General features: G+C 43.6%; 1 protein-coding gene across 1 annotated transcript in view; it reads left to right on the top strand.

The window, feature by feature from the left end:
- The window catches only part of CHD6 (chromodomain helicase DNA binding protein 6), a 143,446-nt gene that overhangs the window by 83,829 nt on the left and 38,090 nt on the right, over positions 1–21,527 (top strand). The window contains exons 20-27 of the mRNA XM_039863719.1: positions 4,859–5,023; positions 6,343–6,522; positions 7,530–7,640; positions 9,341–9,543; positions 10,251–10,450; positions 11,168–11,327; positions 15,560–15,649; positions 17,523–17,626. Of these exons, the coding sequence (XP_039719653.1) occupies positions 4,859–5,023; positions 6,343–6,522; positions 7,530–7,640; positions 9,341–9,543; positions 10,251–10,450; positions 11,168–11,327; positions 15,560–15,649; positions 17,523–17,626 (1,213 nt within the window). The remainder of the gene's footprint in view (positions 1–4,858; positions 5,024–6,342; positions 6,523–7,529; positions 7,641–9,340; positions 9,544–10,250; positions 10,451–11,167; positions 11,328–15,559; positions 15,650–17,522; positions 17,627–21,527) is intronic.

Genomic DNA, 21,527 nt, shown 5'->3' with positions numbered 1-21,527 from the left:
CTACGTCTTATCACTTACGATGTTAACCTTAATTACTTGGTTGAGGTGGTGTCTGTTAGGTTTCTCCACTGTAAAGTAACTATTTTTACATTTAAAATTAATCAGTGTCTTGGGAAGAGATATTTTGAGACTGATAATATCCTATTTCTCATTATACTTTTGCCTGTTAATTTTAGCATCCATCAGTGGTTCTTGCCTTCAGTAATATGGCGTTTGGCTAATGGTAATTTTCTGTTTTACTCATTTCTTCTACAATTATTAAATGGAATTGTGCTGTAAAGAACAGTTGACTTTTGTACCCCATTTATTTATTTATATCAGCGTGGATTCAGATATTTATTTTTATTTTACGGGTTGTAATTCATTACTCTCATTTTGCTCTTCTGATTTGGACATTTGGAGGTCCTTTAGGTTGGCTCTGTGTCCTTTTGACATGCTCTCATCAGTTTTTGAGTACTTTCTTATACCCTAGCACCACAAGATCAGGTTCATGTTCCATTTTTCTTGCCATAGCCATGGAATTGACTTTCTCCAAGGATCCTTGATTCCTTTTATTCAAGATTGGCATTTAGAAACTAAGATTTGGCTAGTAGGTGTGCCCATTGTTGCTGAAATATTGCTTCTAGGCTCTGAGCAGACAGAGCTAGGAAGTGTATGTGTGTATGTGTGTGTACGTGTACGTGTACGTGTACATACACACACAAACACTCTTACTACACATCTATATTTATTCTGTATCTATCCATCCATAGTGAAATTTCTGATTCCAGTCCAACAACACAGAATTCCTTCTAGCTTTCCCTTCTTCCTATTTGTAACTCCTTCCCTTGGCTGTTAGACACCTGGATCTCATTATCATAACACAGTATATTTACTCATTTGTTCAGTCCTAGTATACATGTAAATAGTTTCAGAATTCCTAACCTGTATTCTGTGAAAGGAAATTTATCAGCACGTAATGTAGGGCTATAGTGTTCTTTAAGTCATTAGTCTTAAAATTCAAAATATCATTTTCTACAGGTTCTGGTTTTAATTTTTTTCTTTCCCACACCCTTCATTGTGGTTAAATTAATAAAGGGAAAAATTAATTCCTAAACTTCTAAAGCAAAATGAAGCAGTTGAATCAAGCTGTATATCAAGTGGACAGCAGAATCCCAAGAGCAAAAGTACTTCAAATGTCTGTATTTAATAGTTTTTACATTGTCATTTTGATATAATTTCAGATTGCAAATCCTGTATATACATAACCATTATCCAGATTCACACACTGTTTACATTTTGCCCCATTTATAATTTTTGCTCTTTCTAACTCCTTTGTCTCTTTTGAGTGCATACATGTACATACACACATCATTTTTTCTCTGAACCATTTCAGAGTGAGTTGCACCCTAAGTTTTTTAGTGTGTATTTCTTAAGTGCGAGGACATTCTCTTACATACTCACAGTTTAGTTCTCAGAATCAGGAAATGAGTATACTATCTCCAATCCATGGTCTGTATTCAAATTTTATCATTTCTTTCAACATCTTTATAGCTATTATTCCCCAGTCTAACTAAGATCCAATCCAGGATCACCCATTACCTAAAGCTCTCATATCTCTTTCGTCGCCTTTAATCTAGTTCCTCCATTTTTCTTTTTCTTTCACGACCTGATGTTCTTGAAGATTACAGACCAGTTGTTTTCTAGATCGTCCCTCAGTTTGTGTTTGTATCTCCTTGGGATTGGATTCAGGACATAACCGAGGTGTTATGTCCTTGTCAGTATATCACATCAAGAGGAACATGATGTCTGTTTGGTAATACAGACTTTTGTCTCTTAATTGAGTCTGCCAGATTTCTCCACTAAAAGTTGATATTTTTCCACTAAAAGTCGATATTTTTCCTTTGACATTAATAAACTATTTTGGAGAGATACTTAGAGACTATGTAAATGTCCTGTTCCTCATCAGAGTTTCACACACTGATTTTAGTTTCCATTGATTATTTTTGCCTGAATCATTCATCACTATGATGGTTGCAAAGTGGTGATTTTTCTGTCACCCTACATTTTTTGGTTACATTATACTATAAGGAAGAGTTTTCCCTTTTCTTCCATTTGTTTATTTATGTCAGTATGTACTCATGGTTCTTTTTTTATTCAGTGGGTGATAGTCCGTCACTATCTTTATTTATTTTGTTGTTCGAATAGTCCTAGACTTAGCCAGTGGAAGCCTCCTCAAGTTTCAAGCGTTACTTTGATCTGTCTCCATCATCCTTGAGTACTTCCTTACATCCCGGCACAGTAATATGTTCCAGGCTCATCCTATACTTTGTCTACGCCAGCCTTGGAATTAACCATTTCTCCAACATGCCTTGGTTCTGTCTTATGGAGAATGGTATTTAGAAACCAAGATCTGAGAGTTAGTTTTATTCTTTGCCACTGGGATGACCTTGGTTCTCGACTCTCTCAGTGAACATAGCTAGAATACGTATACACACAATATAAATATACATAATAACATGCATGTATCTGTATATAAACATGCGTATACATAAACTAACAGGACTACACACATCCATGTCTATTTCTGTTTGTATTTATGCACTTCGCATACACGCATGCACACACCTAATCATGAGTGAATACCGATACCTCCAAATCCATTCTAACACCACAGAGTTATTCTAGTTTTTCTTCTTTCCATATTTGTAACTTTCTTTTCTAATAGTCAAAACACTGACTTGTTATCCTCAGTATATGCACCTATTTGCTCAATCCTAGATTACACAGAAAGTAGTTTCAAAATTGCTAATCTTACCACTGTGAAAAAGAAACCCACCTGCAAGTATGTGTTTAAAACACTATAATTTGACTGAACATATTTACTGAGATATAACTCCGAGCAGGAGAAAACAAAAAGCTTACATGGTTTTCAGTAATTGTATTTTGGGGAGATTATAATGGTACTCTTTTTCTGAGACTTGCATATATTGTGGGATAAATCAAATGAGTAATGATATTGTTGTGGTTGAGAACTGAGCTTTTAAACATGGTTAAAAAGAAATACAGAAATGTGGTTAAATCTCATAGTCCTAAATTTGAATTTTAAATATCGATATGATCTCATGATGTGTTCTGTGTTACCTGTGCTAATGGTCGTATCTACTGTACACTCACAAACACTTCTAGTTTCGCCCACTGAATGGGCCCAGACTCAGGGATCAGCCTAGTGGCAGTGAGCATCCCCAGGACATCTAGATTGTTGTCTCTAATTATTGGTTCCCAGTAAAAGGAACTAGGCTCCTTGGAAAAAAAGGCTGAATCCAGGTTTGGGCAGGAAACATAACAATAGGATCATGAAACATGTTATACCAGAAAGCAGGGGAGCTGTCAGAGGCTACTGGTCTTTGATGTAACATAAAAACTTAAATACAGACATTGCCATATCTGTTCCTTTATCTGTATGTGTATGTATGCGCGCACAGACACACACACACACAACCTCTAACTGAGCTCACAGGGTACCTCCAAATCCATTATAACACCAGAGTTTATTCTCATTTTCCTCCTTTCCATATATGTATGGATCATGTCAAAAGAACTCAGGAGCCTACTTGAAGAGATTCTCACAGGCCATATTTGAGCAACAATAAGAATAATAAGAGCAGTGCAATGAAACATATTTAAATGTGTAATTTCATTATGTTCCTTAAAAATCTGATAATAAAAATCTTCATAGGTCACTTTTAGAGGGTGTTATTTTTGGAAACTGATTAAATAAAGAGAAAGGATTAAACATTTAGCTTGTCTCTTTTATATAAAGTGTACATCAGGGTAACCAAAAAATTAGTGAGGGGAATTGTAACCCCTAATGAAATAATCATTCTAGGCAATGATTATCAATTCAAAAGAAAGACAGCCAGACATCATGGACCTCTTGATAGAAATTCAATACCACCTATGAAATACGCTTGCCAAAAATGAAATCTTAGCCTGATTAAGTCTCAAAATATAATTCCTAGTAGAGGAAATAGAGGGAACAGAGAGACCTATTCAGTGACACAGCCAGAATACAGGTGCCCAAATGTGGACTGTGAGAAACTAGGATATCTGGTCTCTTCCAGAAAATAAATTGCATTTGACAAAGGAGCTCAAAGTCAGGGAGTATCTATAGATTAAAAGAGACTTGAGGCATGTCGACCAATGAGTGGGCCTTGTTTGGATCTTGATCCAAACAAGCGAACTTTAGAAAATATATATGAGATTAGCAGGGAAATTGAAACACTGACTAGATTGTATTAAGTATTCATTTTTTGAAGTATGGCAACAGTAATATGTTTTACAAGAGTCTTTAGAAATACATGTTGAAACATGTAAGGATGAAACATTATGGTGCCAAGGGTTTGCTTCATCATAATCTTGGAGGGTAGAGTCACGATAGAGATAAAACAAGGTTGTCCATAAAGAGGCTGTTATACTTTTCTCTACTTTGGTCCATGTGTGAAATATTCTATAGTAAAATGGAAAGATTAAAAAGTGGTGCTGCCAGCTCTGAGTTATTTCCCAAAAGAGCAGGGCAGCGACCTGAGAAGGAGTGCCTTCGCTAAGATCACAGCCTAGAGAGGGTAGTGTAGGCCATGGTCTTCTCGTCTCTTTATCCCAGCACATGGTGGTCACTCAATAAATAATAGACAATGAAATGAGGGGCCTTGAAGGGGCAGCTGACATTCGGGTGAATTCTGTTCCTAAATCAGTCCCATGACTCATAACCGTGAGACCTGGCCCCTCACACCGTATGGAATTTAAGCATTTCCCTATTCCTTGGGCTGCTGCTTTTGTATCTGGTGACATGATGTATATGACCCTCCTTCCTTCCCAGGCTCAGGCCCGATGTCACCGGATAGGCCAAAGTAAAGCAGTGAAGGTGTATCGCCTCATTACTCGGAACTCCTATGAGCGGGAGATGTTCGACAAGGCCAGCCTAAAGCTGGGTCTGGACAAGGCTGTTCTCCAGGACATCAACCGCAAGGGCAGCACCAACGGAGTGAGTATCACAACCCCTGCCCTGGAGGCTAAGCATTTGCCACACTACTGGGGCCTCTCTGGGTTTTTCCTTCCCGCGGCTATTTTAAGATTTACTTTACTAAATTGAGTCATGCCACAGAACTTTGTTGGGTAATTCCCTGCAGTAGAGAATAATTCAGGGGCGGGTCTCTGCATTTCGTAGATGGATAAAGGAAACTTGTAGACGCAGTTATATGGTAGGATGTCGGGCAACATGCAGTAACATTTCAGTAAACAGTTTCTAACAGTGCCCACTAGAAGTCAGTAGATCTTAACATTCCTAACCCTAAATTACCTATTGTCCCCATGCTTTATCTCATAGTCCAGGCTTTGAGCTCCCTAAGGGTATGGGACCTACGTTACCTGCATCCCCCAAGGCCCCTGACAGTACTTGGCATATTAAAGATGTTCAACGCATGATGGTCAGTGAATAAATGAATGACTAGATTAGCAGCTTGAAATATGACAGTTAGTATATCTTTTTCTCCCTGTAGAGGGGATAAAAGTACAGCTAAGATTCCCAAATTGTATTAAAGTTTAGGCAAACAAAGCAGAATATCTCCTTAATCTCTGGGCTCAGGGCATCAAAGGTTGGGAATTAAAACCTTCTAAATGAGTTGTCTTTAGTCCAGATGTTCTTTATCCTCTTAGCTATGCATATGTTGCTAAGTATAATACTTCAAGTTACCAGTGCTGCGAGTCATGGAATTCCCTCTTGTGATTGATATAAAGAGAACCAGATTCTTAATTAGAACCAGGAAAGGGTGTTTTGAACTCCCATTTCCTGTTTTCAGCAAGCAATTGAGAAGATCACACTTGGCACAGGATCCTTTCTTTAGTTAAGAAATGACGTCATTTCCAATACTAAATGTATTTATTTAATAATGAAGAAATCATTATTCTTTAGCTCATTTGGTACATCTGGAGGTTTTTAAAGATACAGACTCAAACTAAAATATAAAATAAACATTAAATATGTCCTCTTTAGTGGTGCATAGTTTTAATGGCTTGTGACATTTGATAATAACCAAAGTTACGAAGAATGCTAGAGGCCTTTGGGTCATGTGCTGGGTTGTATTCCAGAGCTCCTATAGAGGACTGTCTGCCTGCCCTCCCCGTAGTTCTCTTGAGTGCCTTTATTTGGATTTTCATTTTCTAAATCTTGTTGTCCATGTCTTTATCCTTCTGCCGTGTTGAGTTGGTGGAGGAACTGTGTGCTGAATCATGATGGCCAGATTTGAGGCTGTTTTTCTCATGTGCATTTTCCACTTTATGAGTAGCTTTTGGTGACCTGTCCAGGTACAGCAGCTTTCGAAAATGGAGGTAGAGGATTTGCTCCGGAAAGGTGCTTATGGAGCCTTAATGGATGAGGAAGATGAAGGCTCCAAGTTCTGCGAAGAGGACATAGACCAGATTCTGCAGAGGAGAACCCACACCATCACCATCCAGTCTGAAGGGAAGGGGTCCACTTTTGCCAAGGTATAGCACCTCCTCTCCAGGGTCCGTGTTGGGGGGCAGTGAGAAGAAAATTGTTCATTCTTCAGGCTTCTGTTTCTCTAAACGCGAACTGTTGAGATTGTCTGGCTGCATATTTATTCTCTGTGACACTCCGAAGGTACAGGTTCTTAGAGTGGGTGTCAGTAATGAGTCAGAAGCTACAGAAAGAGAACAGCAGTCCCAGCCTTTGGGAGCTGATCTTCACCAGGCAGGGTAGACACCTCAGTCTACAGTTTGCACTATTCGCTGTTGGCAAAGAGTGCTCTGAAACTTGCTTGAGCGGTCGCCTGGATTCCATTGTAGAGCACTCCTTGATCAGCAGTCCCGTGAACACTCCATTCTTCACATTCAAGCAAGTGTTTTGTTCATTTCATGAGAAAAGAGATTTTACTCAAGCTTCCCAGCTTCTAGTCTAGGCGCCTCTTTCCTCTGCCCTTCAGGTCACTGAATTTCAAATTCAGCTGATAGGACCACTTATCAGATCACTCTCAGGTTTCCCTGACCACAGGCTCTGTGAGCTTTGCGACCTGTCTGGTTAGATCTCCTGTTTGGTGACTATGTAGAAAATTTTCAGTAGGACATTTTGTGCTTTATAGATGTTGATTACCTCTGCGCACTTCATACTGCCCAGCCCAGTGCCTTTCACATGGCAGACATTTGATTACTGGTGAAGCGAAAGAAAAGTCATATCTAGGGGAGTTTTAAGAATTAACCCTTTCACAGGGAACTAGACATCTGGTAATACATTGCCATTGTCTTCCGGGGTCGTCTTCCAGCTTCCGTGTTTAAGTTCCAAAAAATGATCCTGTAGGTTGAAACTGTAATTTCCTCACCCAGTCTTTAAAGTAAAATTTAAAAAAGAATAACTTTGAGATTTTCGCATTCATTTTGGAGGCTCTATTCAAGTGTCTGGTAGAGTTAAAATAACACAGGCGTGATTTTTTGTGCTGTGCTCGAGCACAGTTCATTGACTCCTGTCTTCTTCACAGGCAAGCTTTGTGGCTTCAGGAAACAGAACAGATATTTCCTTAGATGACCCGAATTTTTGGCAAAAATGGGCTAAAATAGCTGAACTGGACACCGAAGCAAAGAATGAAAAGGTACAGCATTGAGAATATTTTATTCCATTGAACATTTCACTGGTGTCTTACAGGAACATAAATTCCCAATCAGCTCAAGTCATTATTTACTACTGAGGCTTAATTCTTAAATGCAATGCTAAACGTAATAATGCACTTAAAACATGCCTAGCATATAGACAGAGCTTGATCAATGTCAACTGTTGGAGTTTAAAAATGCCCTAACGGGACATACACAGTCTGATGGGCACCTGGGAAATCACACAAGGGTAGTTAGAACTGGAAATTGCCAGACAGGTCAAGTTCACCCCTCTGACCCAAGCCAGTATCCCATCTTTGGCATGTGACTATTTTACCTCTGTTAAAACACTTCCTATGAAAGAAGCTTCACCTCTGATGAATACTGGGAAGAGTGAAAAAAGCATGATGAGAAAAAGATTGTTGGCTTCACTTCCATTCTTTCAGTATCTTGAATTTTCCCATTTCTGTTCATGAGAAAGAGAATGGTCTTGGAATAAAACCAGAGTGTGAATACTGGCTCTGCCCCTGACTAGTGTACACCTTTGGGCAAGGTACTTGGCCTCACTGAGACAAGTGATAAAAGTCATGTGAAAAAAGGAGGTAGTGATGCCCACTTAGCAGAGTCGCAGATAACAATTGTGAATATAACTGCCTAGCCCTTTGTGAGGCACTCCTTAAATGTTCATTTCCCTTCTCTCCATCTCTGACCCTATCGCCTTACTTCAAGATGAGCATATATCACTTATTAGTGTGTCTTCTCAGGTGAGGATTGAACTCTCATAGACCACAAACCCCAGAGACAGTCCCTGCTTACCTCTAGCTTATTCAGTAACCAGCGCCCCCAGCCTTAGCTCTTGTTCTATAGGATCGCCAGAGGTTTCCTAATCCAACCTCTTCTCCAAATAGGTTTTACAATGTCAAAATCGAGAAGTTGCTCTGTATGTAGGACAGTGGGCAAAAGGAGGAAGAAAAAGCTCTCGCCCTATAGACAAGTAAGCAGTTGGAGCGTTCCAAGGTGGGAAGCGAGGTGATCGAAGCAGGGATGACGCCAGAAATTTCTCTGGGCTCCAGAGAGAGGCATTTATCCTAGCTTTGGGAGGAGGAACAGGAGGAAGGAGAGAGAAGCATGAAGTGATGGAGACTAGAGAAGCAGTGCTGGTGGCCACGGGAGCCACCAGAATAAGTGAGGTTCCGGAGCCAGGAATGACGTTCCCGGTGAAAGATAAAAGGCTAGTAGTCAGCACTAGTGGAAGGCAGAACATGGAACAGCAGGAATACGTGTGTCTTCAGAAAGTTGCTGAGCAGATGCAGTCCTCTGACTCGTCCTGTCTCCAGAGCGCAGACTGCCTCTGCGTGCTGGGCAGAGCGGCCGCGGTGCACCACTGCATCTTTCCTGGCAAGAGTAGACTGCCACTCCGGGCACGGTGGGGGGCCTTGCCTGCCCATCCCCGTCAGAACGACTGCAGAGACAGCAAGTGGTGACGGACAGCACTGGGGCCGGGGGAACACGTCAACTTCAGCGAGTCCCAGAGAATCTCCCTGTGCTCGTGATGGACACAGTCTTTCCCGCTGAAGGATGAGACCAGGGTGGTTCTTTCCCAAATGTGTTCTGAGGCGCACGTCAGCAGGATATGCTCGTGCGTTGCGATGGGGACAGAGAGAAGCAGGGCTTTCTCTCTAACAGTCCTCTCTGCTTCTAGGAAAGCCTAGTGATCGACCGGCCTCGCGTGAGAAAGCAGACCAAACACTACAACTCCTTTGAGGAGGATGAGCTCATGGAGTTTTCAGAGTTAGACAGTGACTCTGACGAAAGGCCCACGAGGTCCAGGCGCCTCAATGACAAAACCAGGCGCTACCTCCGAGCCGAGTGCTTCCGGGTAGAGAAGAATCTACTCATCTTCGGGTGGGTATTGGCATTGGCTTTGCCTATTTAATTTTGGGTTTTTTCCCTCAGTTTTTCAGTCCCTGAGATTTGTCCGGTGGGTCTCTCCAGTCACCTCTGAAGTTACGGGCTGATGGAGGCTCTATTAGAGCAAGAAGGAACTGTGCTTTCTGCCCATGACCCACGACCCCCAGTCATTGTCTGCTCTGCTGCCATATTGTAGACGTGCCGTGATTTTCTCATATGCTCGTCACAGCAAATCTCTGTTACTAATTTACTGCCTGGTACTGATTTCCTCCTTTTTTTCCCCCAAGGATATATAAGGAATCAGTGCAACAGATGTTGCCATTAAGGCATGATTCGTGCAGGCCTCTGGCTCTGGTAGAAATAGAAGGTTTAGCTTCTGGGAGCCCACCATTGCTTTTGAATACTGCAGCTGGACTCTGTTCTAATTCCAAATTATTATTCCCCACTCCAAATATTTTCATCCCTTCCTTCTTAACATTTAGTGACCATATGAAGCTCTCAGTGTCCAAAGTGTAGGTTACCTTCGTGACATCGGCACGGTGTGCTACAGCATGCAGTCCTCAAAGGCCTTTCAGGGCAAAGCCCTCGGGGCGATTAACAGACCCAACAGAGGACGAGAAGCCCTCTTGGCTCTTGTTTGTCCTGTGGTGTTGAGGGCATGCTTGGCCCTTCCTCTCTCCAACTGTATTTCCACTCTTCAGCTGGGGCCGATGGAAGGACATCTTGACTCATGGGCGATTCAAGTGGCATCTGAATGAGAAGGACATGGAGATGATTTGTCGTGCCCTGCTGGTATACTGTGTCAAGCATTACAAGGGGGACGAGAAGATCAAGAGTTTCATTTGGGAACTTATCACACCTACCAAAGACGGGCAGGCCCAGACCCTCCAGAACCACTCAGGTGAGAGGCGGCAGGGCTGTGCCTGCTAAGGTGAACTCTTGCACTTCCATCCCTTGTCCTGTGTTGGTCCATGTTGCTGTGCTTTGGGGGGCTTCTCTTTCTCAGATATATTTCAGAATGTTGCTTGTAGGAAAGCATCATGATTCATTTGAGTCTCCCTCAGAATCATCCAGTGTTAACCTGTGATATTTTAAGTACAATGGGCCCTTTTGAAGTTTCCTACCGGCCAGTCCTGCCCACTAACCTGAGTGTCACAGGGCTTCCTCCTCCGAACGGGGGACTGACACCGCATGCTTGGCGGTTTGTCTTCTGCATCTTACTGTTCTGTCCCAGTTCCACCTCTGCCTGTGCCTTTTCTTGTACTGTGCTTCTCCTTCCCTGTGCTTGGCCGTAGCTCACCTGCCAGTTCAGATCAAGTGATCCTCTTTTGCTGGCTGGGTTATAAGTTCCCAAAGGGCACAGTTATGGCACACCTTTCTCAAGCCTCACAGGGTGCTAAGTAAGTACTTGCTGCCTGACTGATGGTCCTGGGGTTGACTAAGTTGGGGGCCAGGCACGTCTCCTCACCACCATCCCTGCTTGGTGGATGGAGGAGTGGGGTCTGTCGTCCAGGACCACCATGCACAGCCTGGCTGCCATTTTGCAAGCCCAGCCCAGCTCTGGTTTAACATCCATGTTTAGGCTGCCTCTTCTCATCTACCGCCTTTCTGTTTTCAGGGTTGTCTGCTCCAGTTCCCAGAGGGAGGAAGGGGAAGAAGACGAAGAACCAGCTGCTGCTCCCAGAGCTAAAGAATGCAGACTGGCTGGCCACCTGCAACCCCGAGGTGGTCTTGCATGACGATGGCTACAAGAAACACCTGAAACAACACTGCAACAAGTGAGCGTGCCCCCTGCCCATCCGCCGGTGGCAGTTCCACTCACTGTCCAGATTCCTGGGGCCCCTGCAGGACCACTGGATGCTCCTGTACTGTCCTGCAGGGTCTGGAAAAGCAAGATATGTGGTCTTAGCTGGGTGGTGGTTCATTCACATTACAGCCTTTGTAACTCCTTTAACAATATCTCTTCTCCCCCAGAACCTAACCTTTCTACCAATGCCATTTGTACCCTGAGGGTTTTTCTGACCTGACTTGCAGGATATAGTTAAGACACTGTGCTGATTTCACTCTTTTCTCTCCTTTTCCTTCCCCTCCCTCTGCCCCTGAGGTCACATTAGCAAGAGCACAAGACTGGCCTCAGTGGCCAGTACTCTCAGCCTCCCCATGCCAAGTTGCTTCCTCTTCTCATTTGTGGCTGCCATTCATGGCCTCCAGGTATTTAAAGGACCTGCCTTTGAGAGAATATCCTTATATCCCTAGGCTGACAGCTCAGGTAAGGCAGGGAGAGACAGGGAAAAGTGATAGAAAATGAAACTGTTATTGTGAAGTTTAGTTTTGGGGAGTTAGAGTGCTCATCCACAAGACCATGAGAAGCTTGCACGTGGATATTTGCATCACTATACCAATGCCATTGTATAGATACACTATACAGTGTATCTATTAGAATTAAAAAGACCCTTTGGAAACCATCTAATTCAGCTTGCTAGGTCAGGCAAGAGTTGTATCCCTGGCTTTCCTGGTAGGCAGCAAGAAGGCCTCTGCTTGCAAATCCTCTGTTTATAAAGAATTTCTTACCTTATAAATTAGATTGTTTTTTTGGTAGGTTTTTCCTCTCTCCATGTAACATCGACATAATGGTTCTATCCTGTTGGGTTGTGTTTTTGTTTGTTTTTTCTTTAACAGATGAAGTCTCATCCTTCCAAATATTTGAAGATAGATCTCATGCCCAATACTGTTGTAAAAACTGCAGTACACCTAAATACAAGCTCTTTGGGGACAGTAGATCTCAATCTGAGACTTAAGGGTCTCGTACTGTTGATAGTAGAGCCTGACTAGGGCAGGACCCACTAGCATGTTCAGTGTGACTGAATCAGAGTCACTGTGTGGGAGACAGAAAGAGGAGGCTAGCTAGGCATGAGGACTCCTTGATGGAAGACCTCGTGTGACAGACTGTTGAGGACTCTATTGTAAATAGTACACAACCATATTTCTTGCACAAGTGATATTTAGGGAGAAAAATTAATCTGGCAATGAGTTCACAAGATGAAGTAGGTAAACCTAGAGCTGAATGGCCAACTGGGAGAGTTAAGTCATAATGTAAGTATTGGTTGTGAAGACCTAGATTAGGGCGCTGACTGGAATTGGGAAGAAAGGGTCAAATTTGAGAGGCATGACTAAGGAAGAATTCATAACATGATAAAAAAAAGTACAAAAAAATAGCTAACTTAATGCTTATAAGCCTTATAGGTTTAGAGACTGGAAATGCTTGTAGCCATGACAATCAGAATTGTTATATTCAGTAATAGATAAGAGAAAAATGAAAAACTTGGGTTTTGCCTTGTTAAGTTACAACAGCATTTGGCTGTCCCATTCACAGCTGCAGATGTGGGCCTGGAACGCTGAAAATAGGCTGAGCTGGAGAGGTTGACATATAACTTCCATCTGCACCTGCAGAGATGGTCACAGATGGTGACCGGAACCATCTTTGACCTTTGAGGAATGCTGTAACATTTCTAACCATCGCCTCCTCCCCCACCCCCAACACCTTTCCTGAGTGCGTGCCTTACCCTAGGACCAAAGAATAATGCAGTAAAGCACTTCTCTGAGTTAAGGTGCCTACTGTTTATTATTTTCTTTGGCATAAGTTAAACTGTGGCTGCTAGATTGTGGGCTCTCTTAGCAAATTTACTGCCACCCCACTATCAGATAAGGGTTAAGACAGGCTCTGGGGTGAGGACTCAGATTTAAATCCTGGCCCCATTGCAAGTGAATTCCTTAACCTCTATGTGCCTTCTTTCCTTCACCTAGAAAACGAGGATGATAATAGTTCTTACTACTTAGCATGGGTACGAGGATTAAGTGAGCTAATACATACTGGTACATAGTAAATACTCAGAGAATTGCTTGTTATTCATATATAGAATTTAGGGACGTGAAATTGTCATCTAAAGAACTTAAAAAAATTAAAAAGCAGCTGCTTCAGATCTAAGCTATAAGAAGTCAGGACGGTGATTATCTGTTCGAGGGGGATGGTGACTGGACAGGGCACCAGGGAGTCTTCTGGGGAAATGAGCTGCTTCCTAATCTGGATACTGCATGCACATGTGTCTTCATTTTATGGAAGTTCATCAAGCTTTACATTTATGCAGAACGCACTTACTGGAAGTATATTTTATAACAAAATGTTTAAAAAAAAGAAAGATGTAAGGAAAAGCAAAACTGCCATCCAAAATATTAATGGGTTTTGTTTGGCTAAACTCAGGGTGTTACAGACCCACTCCAGCTCTCCCTCCCTTAGAGATCAGATGCCAGCTGGGACTATCATCTCACTCGGAGGGAGGTGGCTCTCCAGGCAGAGTTGTCCATCTGTCCTCTGAATTGATTTGCTTCTCATACTCTTATCTTTAAATTCTCTTCTCTCTGGCTATAGATACCACCAAATATTAACACCTTGGCTTCTCTGTCTTAAATCTTCAAGAAAGCCTCACTCTGACTGAACTAGATCTAAGCAGGCAAGAATTCCGTTTGTTTGTAAGATATCCTCATTCTGGTTCTTACTAAAGGATCCATCAACGATGGCTATAAATTCTTAGAGTTCTTATTCTCTGAGCTTTAAAAAAAAAAACAAAAAACTCAAAATCGAGTCAATTGACAGCTAAGGTAAGGAATGGTGTACCAGAAAAATAAGGGTTCTTTCCAGCCTAAAAGTTCTAACTTTGTGTGTTGCCACCTACAGCTCGAGCCCGCAGTGGCACTTTTTACCTGCATCTAAAAAAGTAGGCTTTTATAGAGGCCTCGACTCTTCATTATCGACATCTTTTGAATGGGTAATACATACATGTGTTAAAAAATTTTTGTCAAAAATAAAGTTTCTTCCCACCTCCAATTCCCCTATTTCCCTCTCCAGAGGCAACCACTGTTAACCTGACTCTTCAGAGATGCTCTGTGCATGGACCAGCATGGGAGAATCTATGGAATTTTGCCTTTATCTCCTTCCCAAAAGTGATACATATGTACATACTTCATGGTTTACTATTTGTGTTTTCTTTCTCTTTTTTTTTTTTTTGAACAACTTATGTGATTGGTTTCTAAGAAGTAAAAAAAACTATAAGTATATGTAATCAGGCTTTTACTTTTAATAGCCAGCCTTTTTACTCCTTCCTGGTATTGAGCAAGTTACAAGCGCTCTTCTAAACCACCTTGCAGCGTGGACGTGAATATGAAACGTCTCCGTAAATGCTTTCCCTGAGCCTACCCTTACTTCAACCCTGTTTTTGCATCATTGAGCTTTCTCCTACCTCGACCCCCTCTGTCATCCTTTGTGCTCTGTTCTTTCTTGGTTGGTGTCATTTCACAATTAGATTGCTGTGGACTCCTCAAGAACAGGGTTAAGCCGTTTACTTTTGTTATGTACCTCACAGCACCCAGCATGGTGCAGGGCACACAGTAGTTGCTCAACAGATACTTCCTTCAGACACGTTCGTGCATCCCCATGGGGCCTGAGTGTGGGCCATGCAGAATCACAGGAGTCGAGCAGCTTAGGAGAAAAGACATGGCTACCCTCCAGCAGTATTGCCATGGGAAGGACTTGAAATATTCCTTTAACTATGTGCAAGTGGAACTGAAGGCAATATCATTGAATGTGACTTACTACTCTTCAGTAAACTAGTAAACTGGTAACCAGCCTCTTATAGGGCAGCTCTGCCTCAGAGGTCATGTGGCTACCAGAAGGGGCGAGTACCAGCAGGAAAACTGTTTCTGTCGCCCCCACATGGCTCACAGGGTGACCTACCAGATGGCCGATGGTACAGTTTCTTGTGTAAAATGGGGATGATTACAGTAACGTCTGTCATTGGTACCTGGAGTTTTATTTTTCTAGTACTTTCTCATAAGTTACTTCATATCACCAGCGACATGGGAATGCCCAGAATTCCTCTGTGTCAGCTGGGGCACGGCAGTTCACAGGCAGCTCCTGGGTTCTGATGTGTTGCATTAATGTGCTCACCTCTCACAGGGTACTTCTACGAGTCCGGATGCTCTACTACCTGAAAGCTGAGATTCTGGGAGAAGCAGCTGATAAAGCATTTGAAGGAACTCCCGCCAGGTAAAAAAAAAAAAAAAAAATCAACCTTAGCTCTCAGTGTTAAAGAGTTGCCATAACATGCCTGCTCCTGGGGGTGGACACGCCTGCCTGTCATCCAGAAGGCCCCTGGGTCTCCAGAAGGTTTTGCCATCCCACCCATCAGTTACCTAGAGCAGGTAGGCAGGGTAAGTACCGTTTGTCAGGTCATCTACAAGGAAGTAAAGGAGAAAGCACAGCTTTTAGTGAGGTTTTAAGTTAGTTTTTTGTCCTGATAGTGTTATAAAATCACTTTTAAAACAGTCATTTCTCTACCGTAACTGAACACTGTAGAATGAGTATAGATTAATACACTTGATCCAGTAGGTATACGTGAGAAGTTTTACTCAGAATCTCGTTCTTCTGCATTTGTTGGTTCTCCTTTGTTTTTTTAGTCCTCTGACCTGTGACCTGTTTGATTTGTTGAACCTCAGTTTTGTAAATTACTGTTTCTGAATCTGTAGAGTCCTGTGGGACTCTCCCATGGTTTCAGGGAATGGATTAGCAAGCTCCTAGCTGCCACTTGATAAAGCTGTCAGATAGTCATAATTTATGACTGGGGTTACCAGGCAGCCTCCTTCACCTGTCCCAGATCTATGGCTTGCTGCAGCCCTGTACAGTGCCTGTTATTCCCAGAGGACACCAGAAGTGTTGAGGTTGGAACTTTGCTATGAGATTACCTGGGGCCATGGTTTCTTTCTCTTTCTTCCCACTGAGCAGTGCCGATGGCTTCAGTGGTCATAGGAGTACTAAAAAAGGAGAGAGACAGTTCTGTTCATGGGGCAGTTTGTAATCAGGAGCAATCATCATCCCAGAAAAGCCATCAGTCCATGGCACCATGCAAGCAGCACAGTTGGCCCTGCCTTTGGAGCCGGGTAGGGAGCACTGCCTGGAAAGGTGGGAGCCAGGGAGCATCATCCCCACAGAGGGAGCTGGGCCCGGCAAGGGGCAAGTCAGCCCTTTGTCACAGTAAGAAGAGCCTGGTGGAAGAAGCAGCTCCAGATGCTGCAGAGGAGCCATCCCAGGCAGCTGGGATGGGGAGGGAAGAGCCGTACAGGCAGGCATGCTCCCTCAGACCCCAAAGCCTTCAGAGAGTAAGGACTGTGCTCAGACAAATGAAAACAGTGAGCTGAGGGTCCATGTGCAGTCTAAGATCATGGACAGAAACTCAGAGACGGGCCGATGGTGCAGGCCTGCTGATCCCTGCGTGTCTGCCCACCAGGGCACATTATAGTCATCGCTTTGGCCAGGAGCAATGCAGCTTGTGATCACTTTTGACCAACAGACCATTAACAGACCACTGCCAGGAGGTGCCACATTTTATGGTACTAATCCTCGGAAAGGGTCTCTTTGAATCCCTGCGTGAACCAACACAGACTGTTCTTAAATAATGCTTGTGATCTCTATAAGCTGAACCAAGATGATTTGGACACTTAAATCTTCAGCATTTGATCATGTGTGAATTCAACCATCAGAAGGTTGTTCTACCATCAGATGAATAATATGTTGCTGTGGTTCTCAACTGAAGGGCCCCTCAGAACTACCTTATACACATAGGTCTCAAGGCCCCGCCCCAGACCAGCTGACAATGATTCTCCAGTAGGTGCGTCAAGATTCTGTGTCAGTCACAGGTGGAACCTGGAAATCGAGTACATATGCAGAAATAGTTCACTGGATGAGCCTGATGAAGAGCCCTGGTTAAGAAACCTTGACCCACAGCCTTCTGCATCCTTGTGGCTTCAGTGTCTGAGCCTGCAACTTGGGATGTGGCTTAACCAGTGTTCGGCCGGCCAGTAGCTCTTGTGTTGTTTTCTGTCTGTGTTGAAGGAATTATGAGTCCATGCCCTTCCTTCCACAGGGAGCTGGAAGTGCCTCTGCCTGACATCGACTACGTGGAGATCCCAGTGGATTGGTGGGATGCCGAGGCCGATAAGTCCCTTCTGATTGGCGTATTCAAACATGGTGTGTATTTCAGTGAATGTTCCCCTTTCCTGAAAACTCCATAGTACTATCACGTGTCTCCTAGAAAGCAGAGCCTCACTCCTGACCTCTTAATTTCAGCCAGTTGGATGTGTGGGTCATGAAATATGGTGAATGTTAGTATCAGCAAGGAACTTCAGGAGGGGGGCTGTGGCCAGAAAGAGCTTGTTCAGTGTGTGTCTTTCTCACACTAGCCTGTGTCTGCACTCTTCAGGCCTGGGACTGCCTCACTCCCATTCACTCCTGTCGTCCCAATGTCTGGCCTAGTGTGTGGCACGTGGTGGGCACCTAGTGTTTCTTGAGTGAAGGAATAAAACGGGAAAATGTTAGGTAGGTTTTAGCATATGATATTTATGCAGAATTCTAAGGTCATTCTAGATCATCTATTTTTAGTGTATATCTTTTGCCCTACTGGGTATAAAAATTTTAGAATTTTTTTTTTTAATGTAGTAACCAAGAGACTAAATGGGACTGAGAGGTTTTTGAGTAGCTTGGAAAAACTGAAAGTGTCCCCTTTCTTCATTTCTGGCACTGTTCAGAGCTCCTGCCCTTATTTCATCCAGTGCTTAAAATGAATGATGAAAGTGCCAGATGACAATCGCTGTAATGTGCCTGGTACACACCTTCCCTGCAAGGTGAATTAACAGATTTAAAACTGGAGAGCAGGGTTTAAAGTGGGACTAGTTAGTTATGCTTGGCCTTTGCTGTCAGCTCTGTCGCTTAGTAAACATTTGACCTTGGGCAGGTCATTAACTTCTGATCTGTTTCCTCACCTGTACAGTGGGAAAACTATCAAAACCGCCTCTGGAGGGTGGTTTGAAGATTGAGACAATGTGTATAGACTCCCTAGAACAGTACTTGGTACATAAAAGATTGAGACAATGTGTATAGACTCCCTAGAACAGTACTTGGTACATAATAGATGCTTGGTGCCCTTCCAGGGTTGCTTGTTACTCTGCCTCTGGAAGGTGAACTTTCTAACAAACATCCTATGAGTAGAATTCTTCCACATTTACAGGCCAACGTCACATTTCCTTCAGATCTGGAGGTTTCACATTCGTAGATTCAACCAAATGTGGATTAAAAATATTCTTAAAAAAAAAAAAAAGTCCCATAAAGCTCCAAAAAGCAACACTTGAATTTGCCACACACCAAGCATCCATGCAAACAAAAGTGATGTGTAGGCATACCCTGCTGTAGCCTATATGCAAATATAGGTTGTATGTAAATACCATGCCATTTTACGTAAGGGGCTTGAGCATCTGTGGATTTTGTTATCCTCAGGGGCATCCTAGAACCAATCCTCCGTGGATACTGAGAGCCAACTACATATTGTAATGAGGCACATCCCCTCAAAACTTGGATTCTGGTGTTACAGCTTCGGGAGGTCCAGTGCTGCTGAGAGCCCTTTATCAAATCACTGTAGTTAAACTAGAGCAATGCTCTCCGTAGAACTGCCTGTGATTGTGGAAATGTCCTATTTCTTCACTATCTCCATGGAAGCCACTAGCCACATGTGGCTCCTCTGTTGGACAGTACAGGGCTAGAACTCAGCTCTGAAGTGGGAAGAAGAAGCATGTGACCTCCCCGTTAACACAAGGAGCCACAGTGCAACCGAAACTTGGTTTGCTCTAATTTTGGAAAGAACCCAGAAGTAGACAGGCTGCTGGAGGCAGCCACATTCCAGAGCATCTGAACTTGGTGTACGCAGGAAAGTCCATTGACCCCGTGTCTCATTTCAGTGGTGGCCTTAGGGCATGTTGCCAAATCCCTGATGGAGACAGTGTGGCGTCAAAAGAGGACACAACCCGGTGTCCCAGCAGTACGGCAGACAGAATTTATATGCTTCCTCTCCCTCCCCATCCCAGCACACACACCACAGATTGAACAGTATGCAGACAGAATTATGTGCTTTCCTCCTCCCTCCCCTATACACCAGGACACACACAGAAATGCAGACAGAAATTTATATGCTTCCCTCTCCCCCCCCATCCCAACACACACACCACAGACATAGTAATGCAGACAGACAGAATTTATATGCTTCCTCTCCCTCCCCCATCCCAACACACACACCACAGACATACAGAAAGCCTAGATGAGTTGTGACAAAAGTGTTAAACTGCCTAGCTGAATTCAAAAGAAAGGAAGGAAGTCCCCCAATGAAGAGGTCACGTAAAGCCAGGGCTGAAGGCTCAGGGGTTGATAGGACAGCAGGCCAGAGGGACTGGGTTTTTAATACCCACACAGAAACGAGAAACAAGCCCCCAGGAAAGGAGGTCAAAAAAGACTCTCTGACCAACCCAGGGAAGCAGACCTGGAAAAACATATTTCTGAGAGAGAAAGAAATGGAGACATGAAAGAGAAGATGCGCTAGAGGACAGAGTGAAGTTGACATCCAAGTGATAAAACAAGATATGCCTGGCAAATACAACCAGAACAGAGCAAAAACCTCGTGTGGCAACATCACTATCATACAAAAAGTCTTTAAGGAAGGAAACGAAATTTGGGATTAAAAAGGGGCATTACACAGTGATGATAGGTACAATTCAGCAGGAAGGTAGGGCCAGCAGTATAGCCTCAGAATGTGTGAAAGAGGACAGGACTCTGAGACGCAGGACCCGTTCTCTCCTAGGAAAGACAGGTTAATATTGGCACCATACCTACTAGTTTTGTAATCCCTGATTATGAAGTAGGGTAGTGAGGTTAATCAATTCATCTCTCTTAGTCTCATATTAGAAATGGTGAAGGATCAACCAGATGAGGTCCAAGGCCACTTCTAAATCTAAACTCTTCTTCACGAAGCAGTTTTTGGGGGGTATAAGTTAATTCCTAAGTGTTTCCCGAGCACACCTATGAGACCTTAAGATGATGCAACACCCATTCCATTCAGATTCTCCCAGACCGCTGGTTGAGGTGAACTCGGTATTTAAATTCAGGGCTTAGTGACAGGTGCCAGGAAGGTGAGGTATGCAGTGCGTGCAGCACCTCGTGGTATGTGACGAATTTAGCAGACGCACTGAAAGATGTGGAAAACCCAGTGCTAGGGGACTGATCCTGAGCCTCACGTGCATACTGGCTCACCCTTGGGTGGGATCAGACGCATTTAGTTAGACAGCAACATTGAGTCACCTGAAGCTGTGTTGGACAGATGCCCGTCGTTGGCTTCACGGGCCCATCCTCCTTGATTTTTCCAGAGTCCAAATCAGGTCTAGGTGTTGCCCATCAGGCATTCCGTGAGCATAGGCCTAGACCTGTCCTCACTTGGGTGACACACCCGACCACCCCTATGTAACTTAGCTCTCACCACAGTATAACCAAGCCCACACAGTGTGTCTCACCATGTCACAGTCAGACTCCCGGATACCTAGCAGCTGGTGGAGATGTGGCATTTTCTGAAAGCCAGGATGTCTGCTGTCCGCTTTTAAGAATCTCCATCAGGAAGCCCGCTGCTTCAGCTCCGTGCCTTGGAGGCATAGGTGTCAGGCTGCAACGCTGCAGCCATTTTCTTTGTCAAGAAACACACAGCTGTTTACTATCTGAGGCTTGTGGATCTTTAGTCCTCCCCGCCACCCCCAGACGTAGCTTGCTGCAGTCCTGCTCAGATTAGCAGAGTATAGTCATGGTTCCAGGCTGACCCCTGGGGAAGAATCAGCCGAGTCTTTGGCTGCTTTGGCAGCAAGGAGGGCCCTGCAGCAGGCCTGTTCTGAGTGACCCTCTTGACAGCTCTCAGTTACGTTAAGTGACTTCTGCCCCTCCAGGGAAGCCTGGGTTTTTGAAATTTTCATCACGTTAGAGTTTAGTATTTCTGTTCATATTCTTAGAGAGGGGCTGTTTTAGACTGTGGTAAGAGGCAAACAGCCTACGCCTCCTCGAAGGCTTG

This window comes from Pteropus medius, unplaced genomic scaffold (genome assembly GCF_902729225.1).
Source record: "Pteropus medius unplaced genomic scaffold, Ma_sr-lr_union100, whole genome shotgun sequence".
In the NCBI taxonomy this organism is placed as follows: Eukaryota; Metazoa; Chordata; class Mammalia; order Chiroptera; family Pteropodidae; genus Pteropus; species Pteropus medius.
The sequence above is the reverse complement of the archived record's forward strand: the minus strand, read 5'-3'. Positions and strand labels throughout refer to the sequence as shown.